The sequence below is a fragment of the Solanum stenotomum genome, chromosome 2, assembly GCF_019186545.1.
Source record: "Solanum stenotomum isolate F172 chromosome 2, ASM1918654v1, whole genome shotgun sequence".
Classification (NCBI taxonomy): domain Eukaryota; kingdom Viridiplantae; phylum Streptophyta; class Magnoliopsida; order Solanales; family Solanaceae; genus Solanum; species Solanum stenotomum.
The window spans coordinates 9,556,559-9,570,935 of record NC_064283.1 but is presented as its reverse complement, the minus strand read 5'-3'; the positions used below and the strand labels follow the sequence as shown (position 1 = coordinate 9,570,935).

Here is a 14,377-nt window from a genome sequence, read left to right as displayed (position 1 = left end):
AGGCGCTGGTTGTATAGAACATTTGGAATTTTGTGTATGATAGGGCTTCCTTATATTTATTGTGGGATGATAGTTAGTTGATGGTCTTTTTCCTACTGAGAAACATGTTTCATTTTGAAGCTCAGTTACATCTTTAGGATGATTGTTATACACGAATGCATCATTTATTATGAAGCTCATCGCTAGTCAACAATCAACGCGAAAAGGTACTTTTTTTTTTATAGCCGTGGTTACCAGCATCAGGTGATTTGTCCACCTATATTGATTAGGTTGAGAGGCCATGTATACTTGCAAATTGTTTATACAGATCTTAAAGTACGTATACATTTGTGCTTAGAAAAGATAAATTGTATCAACAAGTTTGCTAGCAAGAGGAGTCCATGTTGTATCATGAAGAAGAAAGCTTGTACTCAGAATACCTATACAATGTTTGTCACATAGGTGAAAACCAATATTTCTCTGAAAAATTCCACTTCTTTTAGAGTCTAGAATCATAACACAATACAGGACATTCATGTGAGAGAGTTGAACATACTAAGCACAGAAATGGCTCATGAAACCCTTTGGATAATTCACTCTTCTTGCAAAAGCCCATCATGCCTTTATTCGTATCACAAATGAACCTGTAACATCAAAATCCCGACAAAGCAAGTCATTATGAGCAAATCCTCCGTACGATTGGAATGGTTAAGAGATATAGGGATTTTCTTTGTCATTTGCATTTTTTTATGTAACACAAAATATTTCCTTTTAATAGATAGATAGATGGATTTTTGAAATAACAACAGTACCTCTACCATAGACACCAGCTTGGTGTGAAATTCAACGAAAATATTTTGATTTATAAAAGAAAAAGGAGTCTATATATATACTACACAAGTAATTCGAACAAGAAAAAATTTGTGCAACTACACAAAAGTCAGACATTTCAGTTACCCGGTGATCATTTATTGAAACAGAGAAGTACCTAGCAAACAGGAAATCTAGATCTTCCTCGTAAGTTTAATTTATCTATCACCATCCACAGTTTCCAGTTGAGGCTTCTTCCCAAATGGCCAGGGCAGTGATGTGAAAATGGTCTTGAGACATCTTTATCTAATTAATAACAGAAGTATGACCTAAAAGTGCCTTGAACTTAAGAGTACTCTTGTGCTCAAAATGTGTGCTTCTAGGCAGAATTACCAATCAGATGGGAGATTTCACGCCCACCCACTTTTCAAATAGGCATGGATATTATACAAATGAAGCTCTTCGTTTCCTCTTCAGTTAGAGAATTGGCAGAATAAAAGAACTCAAAATGAAAAGACTTACAAGCAGGAAGATTAGATATATCTGCAGAAACTGCACAAGGAATTCCAAGGTTTGAAAGTGCTCCCCTTATGATTCCACATGGGAAATAGAGATGCATTCCTATGGCTTGTGCAGCTTTGTTTTCAGCCATCGCTGAAGGATCTTGAATTGAACCAAGAGTTTCTATAGAAGGATCAACTGACATCCGTGACAGCCAACGAAAACGGTTGTCTTGCAACACAAAGGTGCCCTACATGAACAGGAGTTAGAGATCACACATGCTTAAGCAACAATGGCACAAATTCTCAAACTTACTCTGTGATTTGTCTTCAGGTTATCAATTTGCTTCTTGAAGACCTCAGACCAGAAGTCCTTGCATATGAATTTGATAGCCTCCAGATGATCAGTGAACCGGGGCCTATCCATGGTATACCTAGAAAGAAGAAAATATAGAGATAGTTCAGAAAGTAAAACATGAAAGGTAAGACATGGTCCAACTTAGTAATAAGATATTGAGCAGTGTATAATCATACTGAGATCAAGATAGAAGTGATAGAAATTCTCAACTAAAAGTCAGACTCACTGCAGATAAGTTTTAAAATACGGTTCAACACAATCCAGAGACTACATTACACTTCAAACTAGAACTCAGAGCAAGAACAGTCTTTGGGTTGCAACTTGATGACAAGCCACAGAAGTTTGTAAACTCAATAAAAGCAAAAGAAATAACAAAAAAGAAAAGATAGAGCCTAGAGTTTCAGCCTTCAAAGTTATGTATGCTTACATCATCATTGATTTTAATCCCTCGTATAAGAGATACCTTGACAACCTGCGCTTGTTGGTTGGACGGGCTACCAGTGGATCAGTAGAGGTTCAACCAAGATGGCCTAGACACCATGAATATCGAAGCTAAAGTGCCCAAGGACCAGCTCAGCTGAAACTAGTCCTCGATACCAAAGAAAGCTCTGGCCGCCTTAACAGACCATTGAAGACATCTCCTTCAATGATCAGTGGTAGAAGCCATGAAGGTACAAAAATTCTTAATGAACCAACGATAGAAGGCCAACCCATGAAAACTACAAACTTGAGGGATAGTTTTGGGCTCACGTCATTCTCTACAACTCTAACTCATCACATTCACAACGAAGGGATTACCTAGGCAAACCTGTGCAAGTGGGCCCGACAGTTTGTGTGCAAGCTTGCTCAACACACTAATCAGAGAACAATTAACATAAATTTTGCTTCCATAAGAATGATTATTTATTTATTTTGACAAAGATAAGGTTAATGGAGAGAAGTAACATGCATGAAGGTACTAAGGGCTTTAGACCTTTGTTGCTCGGACTTTCCAAAAATGTCGCCACACTCGTGTCGGATTATACCATATTTTTGGAGTATCTGACACGCACCTGCCGATATTTTTGAAGAGTCCGAACAACAAAGCTTTAGACTACCAACAGGCAGGACTATCCACGTAAATCATTCATTACTTAGGTCTTAGGCAGACTCGGAATTGATGATAACCACCACACAAGTCAATGTTAGAATATATCCTATATGCAATCCATACAATTAATCCTGTCAACTACAAGTTTCATAGACTTTCCATTAGACCATTACTCATGTAAATGATGGTACAGGTGGATATATACTTCGACTTGTTATCTATTACCAAATTGGCTATTACACACACTGAACCACATTGAGATGGGCTTTTCCCCCTAGGCTACAATCAATCTCATCCCTAGAATTAATCAAGTTGAACTAACATCTCTTCATCATCTTTGGAGTACTCATTAGCTAATCCTATGGCAAGGCAATGGTGGCGTCATATTACTGGGATTATGAAGATAATAATAGTTACTAAACACATCGGAGTGGGAGGGAGAGAATTTGGAAAATGACAGTTACGAAGTATCATTGCTAACATTTCTTTGCCCGAGAATAAATGGGGTAGTGACTCGGATCCAATGGGACTCTCCAATCTAGAATGTCCTCGACACAAGGAGCAGGGTTTGAACTACAAGTGAAACCCTAAGGATTTTGGTTCGGTTCCTCCACAGAATCAGAGGAATAAAGAGTAATTTCATCTTAACATCGAGTCAAGCTAGCAACAGTGACATTTTGAGTTCTTTTGACCAATATATAAGTTGTAGATCAAGGAATGAGACAAAAACTCAGTGACACTAAGAATTCAGTAGCCTAAGGCTAAGCATTTTGGAACTGTATAAATGTACTGAACCGAAAATGTCAAAAACTCAGACAACCAATAGCCTCTTCCTCTACCAGGAGGACAATTTGGAACTGTATAATTTCATGAATCTGAAAACATTCGAAATAAATACTTACAAATACAAAATTTAGATACTTGAAGATGTCCATATCTATGTTACTTCAAGCTATGAACTTTATCCCCCAAAATTAGAGACAGTAAATACACCAAATTAGCACGATCTATACCAATCAAATTCAAATGTTTTGCCGGCGTTACCTCTCGGAAAGCTGGTGGCCAACCTGAAAACCGATGGCTTCGATCCGGCGAGCGGCAAGCTCCGGTTTGTCGGCGTAGAAGCCATTGCAGTAAGAAGAGACGATCTCAGTTAGTAAACTCTCCACACAGCTCTCAGATACCTCCCTCCCCATTTCTTCCACTTTCACCCCTTTGACCCCTCTGTTATGGACCTAAATATGAAGATTTCGAATATTGTAATTTTCTTATAATTTAAATTTTAAAATTTCCAATTAACTTAATTTTTATTCTAATTGTATGTATTCAATATTCTAAAATAAAATAAAATTGCAGGGTATAAATGCGTTCGATATTTTGGAATATTTTCTGCAATCATTTATAAAAGCATAAATCTTTATAAAAAAACATCAATCGATTTTTAGCTAACTAAAAATAAGAACTAGAAATAAATCTACGTTGAACAAAATTGTAATTTGAGTATTTTTTTTTTTCAACTTTTAGATTTTAAAATTAATTAAAGTTATGATTATTAGATTTTTTTCTTTTAAAATTAATTATAATAAATAAATGAGGGATAGTAATATCATATTTTTAAAATACCTTTATTAAATTTAGTTGACATGATCGAAATAGTGAGGAAAATAAGATAGTGTTGGAGCATGACATTTTAATATTGAAATACATTATTTTTTTTTGGAACCCCACGATAACCCGCAGTCGCTACAACCTCTGCCACAGCCTCTGCCCTTCGGGTGAGCACTTTGTGCCCACTGGGTAAACCCCCCACTGTGTAATAGCTTGCAAACTACACAGGGGATGTAAACCGCACTAAGCAAGCCCTATGCGACAGACTCGACTCATAAGGCACCCTCCAAACCAATTGAGCCATCCCAAAGGACAAAATAGATAAGAATGTGTTTAATTAGTTTCTGTGTAACTTATATAACCACTAAATCATGTTCTACCTCATTACGCCTTATAACTCATGTAACTTTATAAGCTGTCCATCAATGGCGTAGTGTCACGCCCCGAGCCTACACCCCAAACGTGACTGGCACTCGAGAACTATTGCTGGCCCCAAGCGAACCCTTGACTTGACTTACTTACTCAGTGGAAGACTTAGACATAAGAAAGAGAATCCAAATACGAGATAACTCAATATGTCTCAAACTGAACTCATAATGTTTTAAAAGTAAACATTTAACTTAGCCAAAATGACAACTCAAATCTGAACATAAGCCAATAACAAAATGATGACGAATGAACTAACATCTGACTAACTATCTATGAAGCCTCTAAAACAACTGAGATGGATGTCGGGACAGGCCCACAACATCCTAATAAACTAAAATGATAAAGTAATGAAAATAGGGATCCTCCGGGATGCAAGAAGGCTCACAAACAACTCTGAATCTCAACTGGATCAGCGATGCGCTGGATGTGATCCTGATTACTTGCGTCTGCACCATAATAAAATGCAGGCCAACTGACATCAGTACATTGAATGTACGAGCATGCAAGTAGGAATGCTAAAACAAGATATAGGCTTGGAAGGATTTTGAAAGAAGCACTTACCTTGGCTCTTCTCAACTTCTGAATAACTTAACTCAAATATAAAGCAATAAAGCACATGCAATATATAAAGCTTATAAAACAGTTGAAAACGTCTTAGTTCGTTAAAGAAAAATGCAATAATAAACTCAACTTTACTCATATAAGAAAATAATATAGTTTCTATGGGAGATTCTCTAACCGACAACCACCACTATGAGCCTAAGTGGTGATACAACGTCTTGTCCACGCTGCCACAATTGTCCTATACTTTGCCGTCATATAGAACCTACTTAACTTAGTGGATCCATTAGCTTAACTTAAAGAGTCATCTAAAAAGTATGATCCTTTAAAATTCATAATGGCTACATGGTTTATAGAGACTTGAGTTAATATGAACTTGCATCCCCATATCGATGCTCAATACTACTCCCAAGAATATACTTAGCTCATATGTTTTTAAAACAACTTCTTTCTTTGGTTTGAGATAATTACTCAAAACTTAGCTTAAAAGCTTTTGGAATCGATGTTCCCTTTTCTTGCTCAAATGTGAAAACATTTATACAATCTTTGGGAATACTTAGTTCGCTTATAGCTTTTTGAGAAATGAACTCAACTCTTTACTCTTTGCTTAACTTGAAACTTAAGTTTTAAAACAAAGTTAAAACATACGTGAAAAACTTTAAGAACTTATCTTGACTTCATGACTTGACTCTTAACTGATCCTTGAATTGAATTATGGATTCAAAAATCGTGATTTGTGATTGGAAAGATCTCATGATGTTTATGAATGATTTTAGATAGCTAAACATGAGAAAAAGACTGAAAATCAACATTTGAGAGTGGGTCCGCGATGCGGAGAGGCTTTTAAAATTTAGTTTCAAAAATGTCTTTTGAGGCAGAACACTCCATGTCAGCTCCACGATGCGAAACAGAAATTCCCAAAACTGGGGACTAGCTGCGCGACGCATAGGCACCTCCAAATCTCGGCCGATGTTTCTTCTTCGTTTTACAGCTCTAATCCCTCTAAACTCCATGGGTTCTTTTACCCAACGCTTAGAATCATTTATACCCTCAATATACATCAGATTCTACTCAAAAATACTGCTAAAAGCCTAAAAATATGAATCAACCTCAAGAAACTCCAATCAACAACACCCATAAGAATTCACACGAAAATCTATCAAGAACTCAAGGATTTACTTTCAAATTTAATAACTTCGCTGAAATTGAATCATGATTGGCGCGTGAGAGAATTAACCCATCGCTATGTGATCTCACATACCTGGTAGGAATAAATTCTTGGCGAAAACCACAACTAAATTGATCGATCTTGATGATTTTTCACCCTTTCTTCTTCCTTCTCCTCTTTTCTCCTTTCTCCAAGCCCTAGCGTAAATCCCAAATTTCTAAAACTGACCAAAATCTGATTTGACCCATATTAAACTCCTAAAAATGTATCAAAATAATAGGGCAAGGAAAAGACTAAAATACCCCTTAAAAATTCGAATTGGACATTTCCTTATTTGAACATCCCAACTTCCAAAGGGTATATCTCACTCATAAAAACTCGGAATTGTGCAAACTTGGAGGCATCGAAAAGATCATTCCAAGAGCTTTCCAACCATATTTGGAAATACCTCTAACTCATCCTGAGCTAGAAGTTATGGCCGTTTGAAGTTGACCAAAAACTCATTTTTCCTAACTTAAACAATTTTCCAGATTTGTCATTATTTCCAAAAATGATTATTTCAAGTTCTTAGCTTCCTCCTAGCTATTTCAATTTGTGAGATGTTACACGTAGCCAGAAATTTCACGAAGGATATCCAAAAATTGTACATTAAACTACGTAATAGACATGAAAAATTTTGAAAAAAGAGGAATAAGATGAAAATATGCACTAGAAATTTTAAAAATTAAACTACGTAATATACATGAATTTTTTTTAAAAAAAGTGCGTAATATATATGAAATTTTTTGAAAAAAAAGGCTTAAAGCTGCTGCTAGCGAGATTTGAACTCACAAACGCTTAAAGGCTTGACTCTTTCAAGGCACCTTNNCTGGCTTTTTGGGTTTTTACGATGAAGGAGAAGAGTACAGGGGTAGGGCTGCTGTGTACTGTATGTATTGTATGTTGTTGTTGAAGCTGTATGTCTTTGGTATTGAAAATGGGTTGGGCCTTTGTAATGTTTGTTGATGGGTATTGCTGGAATTGGAGTGGGCTGCTGGACAGGTTGGAGGAAAAGGAGAAAATGGGCAGATTTTTGGGTTATTTAATGGGCTGCCGACTTGGGCTGGTTTGGGAATGAATTTCGGCCCAAAATTTGGTTTCAAATGGGTGTAAAGGGTGGGGTAAAATGATAGTGAAAATTCGTAATAGAAAGGGTTAGATTTGCAAATATAAAATGGCTAAATGAATTGCAATTATAGCCATAGAATTCACAATATAGCCGAATTGAATTGAATTTATAAATTCGGCTAAAATCTAAGATTAATTAAGGAGCTTCTTAAACTTAATGAAATGAAATAATTAACTTAATCATAAACCGAACGATTTAAAAATATAAACTATTATATAACTAAACTAATTAACCAAATATTTAATTAAAACAAAATTCTTTTGAGATGATTTTCAAATATTTATAAAATATGCTAATTAGACACATAATTATATAATAATTAACTTAATTATAAACTAATTAACTCAAAATATAAGCTATTAATTAATTTAAACTAAATAGCCAAATATTTAAATAAAACTAAAATCCTTTTGAGGCAATTTTTGAACATTCATAAAATATACAAATTAGACGCATAACTATATAAAATATCATATTTATTATTTTGAAATTTATAAAAATGACAAAACTACTTAAAATGACTAGAAAATTATTTCGAATTTTATAAAGCCAATTATTTCAAATTGTTTAGAATTTAGGAAGCTCGATGATTAATTTATATTGGGGAGGGTCAAAATTGGGTGTCAACAATATATATTTTTGATTTGATATTATAGTCAATGTGTCAAACACATAGTATCATATTCAAATAAAGCCAACAAAAAACTATTGTAATTCTAGAGAACTTTCACAAACACAACCACCACCAAATAACCAAATGGAAAAGAAAAATCAAACTGTTCAAGAAATGTGTAGATAAGACCTTAGACGGTTGTCAACAAAAAAAGAAAAAGATAAGTCCTCAAAACCACCAAAGGAAGAGTTGAATAAATAGTGTAAGCATCATCACCCTATTCATGTTCCTATAAATAATACTAATAAATACCCCTTCACTTTTCACTTAGTAATTTTCATAACCAAAATTTTAAAAAAATGAAGCATTTTCCTACATATGTTGTCCTTCTCTTCCTAGTGCTTTTTCTCTCAACAAATGGTATGGCAATGGTACTATTACTTGAAATTTTATTATAATTTCGACGTTTAATATGTGATTGTGATCGATTACTATATAATTTTGTGTATGCAGAGGAAGTAGGAGTTGGACTTCGAAAAACAGAGGCAAAACTATGTCAATACCATAGCGAAACCTTCCACGGAATTTGTATAACGGGTCACATTTGCAACCAAAAATGCCAGGCTGAAAACTTTGAGGGTGGTCGCTGCCACGGTTTTCGCCATTATCGTTGTATTTGCTACAAGACTTGCTAGTTTAATTTCTTTGTTAATTCTAATGTTTTATAAATGAAACAAAATGCATGTCATAATGAATTTTTTTTTTTTTTTGTATAGTATATAGTACCTACTATTACTTTCGAATAATAATAAGTACGTGATCCATCCATGGATTTGTATTTGTTTCCTCTTTATTACGCACTTTTTTTTAATTTTGAATTCTAATCTTTACGAGATGAGGGAGTTGATCTAAAATTAATCAAGGGGTTGGGAATTGCAAATTCACTTTAGATTTTGTTTAGTTGGTTAGTAAACAAAAGAAAAAAAAATAAAAAATATATATATCCATGTTTACGCACTCAAATTTTGTGTGGAAAACACAACATTTATCATATCTGCATAAAGAAGTTTAATGGGTATTTTGTGTAGAAACGGACCTACATGTCCTCGTGAGGGTGCACGTGCACCCAAAAATCATATATATATATATATATTTTATTAGCCAGCAGATGGCACTAAAACTGTTTGAGTGGGTGGGTTGGTTTAAGTGCTGCACAACTTAAGTCAGGGCACTGGGTTTGAATTCTATTTGCTATATTTCTTGTTTTTTTTTTTTTAATCTAATGATCTCAAATAAGTAGTCCTACATCCTAAATATCGAAAATCGATTTGAACATAGAACTGATATTTTCAAGCCAAAAACATATATATTAGTTTTTATATTTTTATGTTTATACGAATTGGCATTGGGTGATATACTTCAACTAGTGTGCATTAGCCGTTGGTGGTGCACTCATGGTGTTCAAATCTTGGGTTCGCCTCTGATTTTGTGTTACATTTAAATTTAATGATTCAATAAGTTGTATCTTTAATTAGAACGTTAATGAGAAATTATGACAAGTTTAAGGGGATGTATATGTTTTTGGCTTGAAAATAAAAATTTGAGATTAACTACATACGGAACAATTAAAATTGGCAAAAGATTTTCTTTAGAAATTTTTAACTTTTATATTTGTACGTATAAGACACTTTAAATCCATTCAGAAGGTACTTTATGAACCTCATCACGCATATTAGTTTTTTAAAAAGTAAGAAGTGTGTAGTACAAACAAGTTAGAAGTATTTTTTTTTGTAATACAAACAAGTTAGAAGTATGTGTAATACAAATTCATCTAATGTGACAAATTAACCAACGAGAAATACACGCTTGCCATTTGAACTTCAAATTAATTATTGAAAAAAAATAATTTGGTCTGGTGCTGGGTAGTTCCCCAAACTTAACAACATTTCCTTTAACTCTGATAATATAAGTGAGTTATGTGGTCGTGGAGATCTGTTGTTCCGTCATACTTTAAAATATTCAATATCTTGAACCTTTTTAAAATTAATACTGACATCACATTTGACTTGTATGACAATTTTGAATGAATTAAATTTGGCGGTGTCTTAAAAATATTTCAACATTCGAGAATGGATCTCCTTATATTTTTAGGATATTATTTAGTTCACTTCAAACTAGAATTGAGGTACTTAAATGTCTGAAAAGTTAAAAGTGCTAAAATATATCAGACTCACAAGTTTAAAAGTAATTTTATGTGGTATTTTTTTTNAACAACTCTGAATCTCAACTGGATCAGCGATGCGCTGGATGTGATCCTGATTACTTGCGTCTGCACCATAATAAAATGCAGGCCAACTGACATCAGTACATTGAATGTACGAGCATGCAAGTAGGAATGCTAAAACAAGATATAGGCTTGGAAGGATTTTGAAAGAAGCACTTACCTTGGCTCTTCTCAACTTCTGAATAACTTAACTCAAATATAAAGCAATAAAGCACATGCAATATATAAAGCTTATAAAACAGTTGAAAACGTCTTAGTTCGTTAAAGAAAAATGCAATAATAAACTCAACTTTACTCATATAAGAAAATAATATAGTTTCTATGGGAGATTCTCTAACCGACAACCACCACTATGAGCCTAAGTGGTGATACAACGTCTTGTCCACGCTGCCACAATTGTCCTATACTTTGCCGTCATATAGAACCTACTTAACTTAGTGGATCCATTAGCTTAACTTAAAGAGTCATCTAAAAAGTATGATCCTTTAAAATTCATAATGGCTACATGGTTTATAGAGACTTGAGTTAATATGAACTTGCATCCCCATATCGATGCTCAATACTACTCCCAAGAATATACTTAGCTCATATGTTTTTAAAACAACTTCTTTCTTTGGTTTGAGATAATTACTCAAAACTTAGCTTAAAAGCTTTTGGAATCGATGTTCCCTTTTCTTGCTCAAATGTGAAAACATTTATACAATCTTTGGGAATACTTAGTTCGCTTATAGCTTTTTGAGAAATGAACTCAACTCTTTACTCTTTGCTTAACTTGAAACTTAAGTTTTAAAACAAAGTTAAAACATACGTGAAAAACTTTAAGAACTTATCTTGACTTCATGACTTGACTCTTAACTGATCCTTGAATTGAATTATGGATTCAAAAATCGTGATTTGTGATTGGAAAGATCTCATGATGTTTATGAATGATTTTAGATAGCTAAACATGAGAAAAAGACTGAAAATCAACATTTGAGAGTGGGTCCGCGATGCGGAGAGGCTTTTAAAATTTAGTTTCAAAAATGTCTTTTGAGGCAGAACACTCCATGTCAGCTCCACGATGCGAAACAGAAATTCCCAAAACTGGGGACTAGCTGCGCGACGCATAGGCACCTCCAAATCTCGGCCGATGTTTCTTCTTCGTTTTACAGCTCTAATCCCTCTAAACTCCATGGGTTCTTTTACCCAACGCTTAGAATCATTTATACCCTCAATATACATCAGATTCTACTCAAAAATACTGCTAAAAGCCTAAAAATATGAATCAACCTCAAGAAACTCCAATCAACAACACCCATAAGAATTCACACGAAAATCTATCAAGAACTCAAGGATTTACTTTCAAATCTAATAACTTCGCTGAAATTGAATCATGATTGGCGCGTGAGAGAATTAACCCAACGCTATGTGATCTCACATACCTGGTAGGAATAAATCCTTGGCGAAAACCACAACTAAATTGATCGATCTTGATGAATTTTCACCCTTTCTTCTTCCTTCTCCTCTTTTCTCCTTTCTCCAAGACCTAGCGTAAATCTCAAATTTCTAAAACTGACCAAAATCTGATTTGACCCATATTAAACTCCTAAAAATGAATTAAAATAATAGGGCAAGGAAAAGACTAAAATACCCCTTAAAAATCCGGATTGGACATTTCCTTATTTGAACATCCCAACTTCCAAAGGGCATATCTCACTCATAAAAACTTGGAATTGTGCAAACTTAGTGGCATTGAAAAGATAATTCCAAGAGCTTTCCAACCATATCTGGAAATACCTCTAACTCATCCTGAGCTAGAAGTTATGGCCGTTTGAAGTTGACCAAAAACTCACTTTTCCTAACTTAAACAATTTTCCAGATTTGTCATTATTTCCAAAAATGATTATTTCAAATTCTTAGCTTCCTCCTAGCTATTTCAATTTGCGAGATGTTACACGTAGCCAGAAATTTCATGAAGGATATCCAGAAATTGTATATTAAACTACGTAATATACATGAAAAAATTTGAAAAAAATATGCAATATACATGAAAAAATTTGAAAAAAGAGGAATAAGATGAAAATATGCACTAGAAATTTTAAAAATTAAACTACGTAATATACATGATTTTTTTTGAAAAAAAGTGCGTAATATACATGAAATTTTTTGAAAAAAAAGGCTTAAAGCTACTGCTAGCGAGATTTGAACTCACAAACGCTTAAAGGTTTGGCTCTTTCAAGGCACCTTAAACCACTAGGGTACAACACCTTGTTGTGTTAAGGGTGTCCATAATACGTTATTTAACCACTTCGTATATTATTTTACTTGTATATATGGTATAATTTTCCGAACGCCTAAAGAGTATGTAGCTACACCCCTGCCGTCCATTTATCCACATTATTGTTCACATCCATTCAACTCATTGCAAGAAAGAATTTTTCACCTATAAATAGTTATGATCTTACTTTATTTTGTGTATAAGAAAATCTAGAGTGAAGAAAAATGAGAAGTATTATATTGTGTTTATTTTAAGGTTCATGTAGTGAAAGAGAGAAATAAGATCAAGAAAAATATTCTAAGTCTCGACTTATAATTCTCTATGCAAACTAGAGTAATTATATATTGAAGGAATGTATTTTTTTTTTATCTTTCAACTCTTCAACTAATTCGAAGTTGTTTGAGTCACACGACGTCGTACTATTATATCCTGAAAGGGACAAATTAAGAATTATATTGCTAGATCAGTATAGATTATACAACACTGAACTTGAATTTCCTTAAAAAAGCAAGCGAGATATTTATGTTTCAGCCTGAATATTTATTTATTCATTTTATTTTCAATCATAATTTATTACAATTTATAGTATATACACCGAACATATAGCAATATATATTTTTGGTTTGATATTATAGTCAACGTGTCAAACACATAGTATCATATTCAAATAAAGCCAACAAAAAACTATTGTAATTCTAGAGAACTTTCACAAACACAACCACCACCAAATAACCAAATGGAAAAGAAAAATCAAACTGTTCAAGAAATGTGTAGATAAGACCTTAGACGGTTGTCAACAAAAAAAGAAAAAGATAAGTCCTCAAAACCACCAAAGGAAGAGTTGAATAAATAGTGTAAGCATCATCACCCTATTCATGTTCCTATAAATAATACTAATAAATACCCCTTCACTTTTCACTTAGTAATTTTCATAACCAAAATTTTAAAAAAATGAAGCATTTTCCTACATATGTTGTCCTTCTCTTCCTAGTGCTTTTTCTCTCAACAAATGGTATGGCAATGGTACTATTACTTGAAATTTTATTATAATTTCGACGTTTAATATGTGATTGTGATCGATTACTATATAATTTTGTGTATGCAGAGGAAGTAGGAGTTGGACTTCGAAAAACAGAGGCAAAACTATGTCAATACCATAGCGAAACCTTCCACCGAATTTGTATAACGGGTCACATTTGCAACCAAAAATGCCAGGCTGAAAACTTTGAGGGTGGTCGCTGCCACGGTTTTCGCCATTATCGTTGTATTTGCTACAAGACTTGCTAGTTTAATTTCTTTGTTAATTCTAATGTTTTATAAATGAAACAAAATGCATGTCATAATGAATTTTTTTTTTTTTTTGTATAGTATATAGTACCTACTATTACTTTCGAATAATAATAAGTACGTGATCCATCCATGGATTTGTATTTGTTTCCTCTTTATTACGCACTTTTTTTTAATTTTGAATTCTAATCTTTACGAGATGAGGGAGTTGATCTAAAATTAATCAAGGGGTTGGGAATTGCAAATTCACTTTAGATTTTGTTTA

General features: G+C 33.7%; 1 protein-coding gene across 1 annotated transcript; it reads right to left on the bottom strand.

Annotated features, from left to right (window-relative positions):
- Positions 1–339: 339 nt before the first annotated feature.
- LOC125854899 (uncharacterized) lies at positions 340–4,046 on the bottom strand. Its single transcript, XM_049534498.1, has 4 exons — positions 3,782–4,046; positions 1,606–1,723; positions 1,312–1,540; positions 340–623 (listed from the first exon to the last, which is right to left on the bottom strand). Exons 1-4 carry the CDS (start codon positions 3,931–3,933, stop codon positions 595–597), a joined length of 528 nt encoding a protein of 175 aa, XP_049390455.1. The 5' UTR covers positions 3,934–4,046; the 3' UTR covers positions 340–594.
- Between the last annotated feature and the right edge of the window lie 10,331 nt (positions 4,047–14,377).

Bases quoted from the DNA above. Each gene is read 5' to 3' on its own strand.
- LOC125854899 (XM_049534498.1), bottom strand. From the start codon at position 3,933: ATGGGGAGGGAGGTATCTGAGAGCTGTGTGGAGAGTTTACTAACTGAG. The intron at 1,724-3,781 runs GTAACGCCGGCA...TCTTCTTTCTAG, and splicing joins GGCCACCAGCTTTCCGAGAG to GTATACCATGGATAGGCCCC. The intron at 1,541-1,605 runs GTAAGTTTGAGA...CTGTTCATGTAG, and splicing joins ACCTGAAGACAAATCACAGA to GGCACCTTTGTGTTGCAAGA.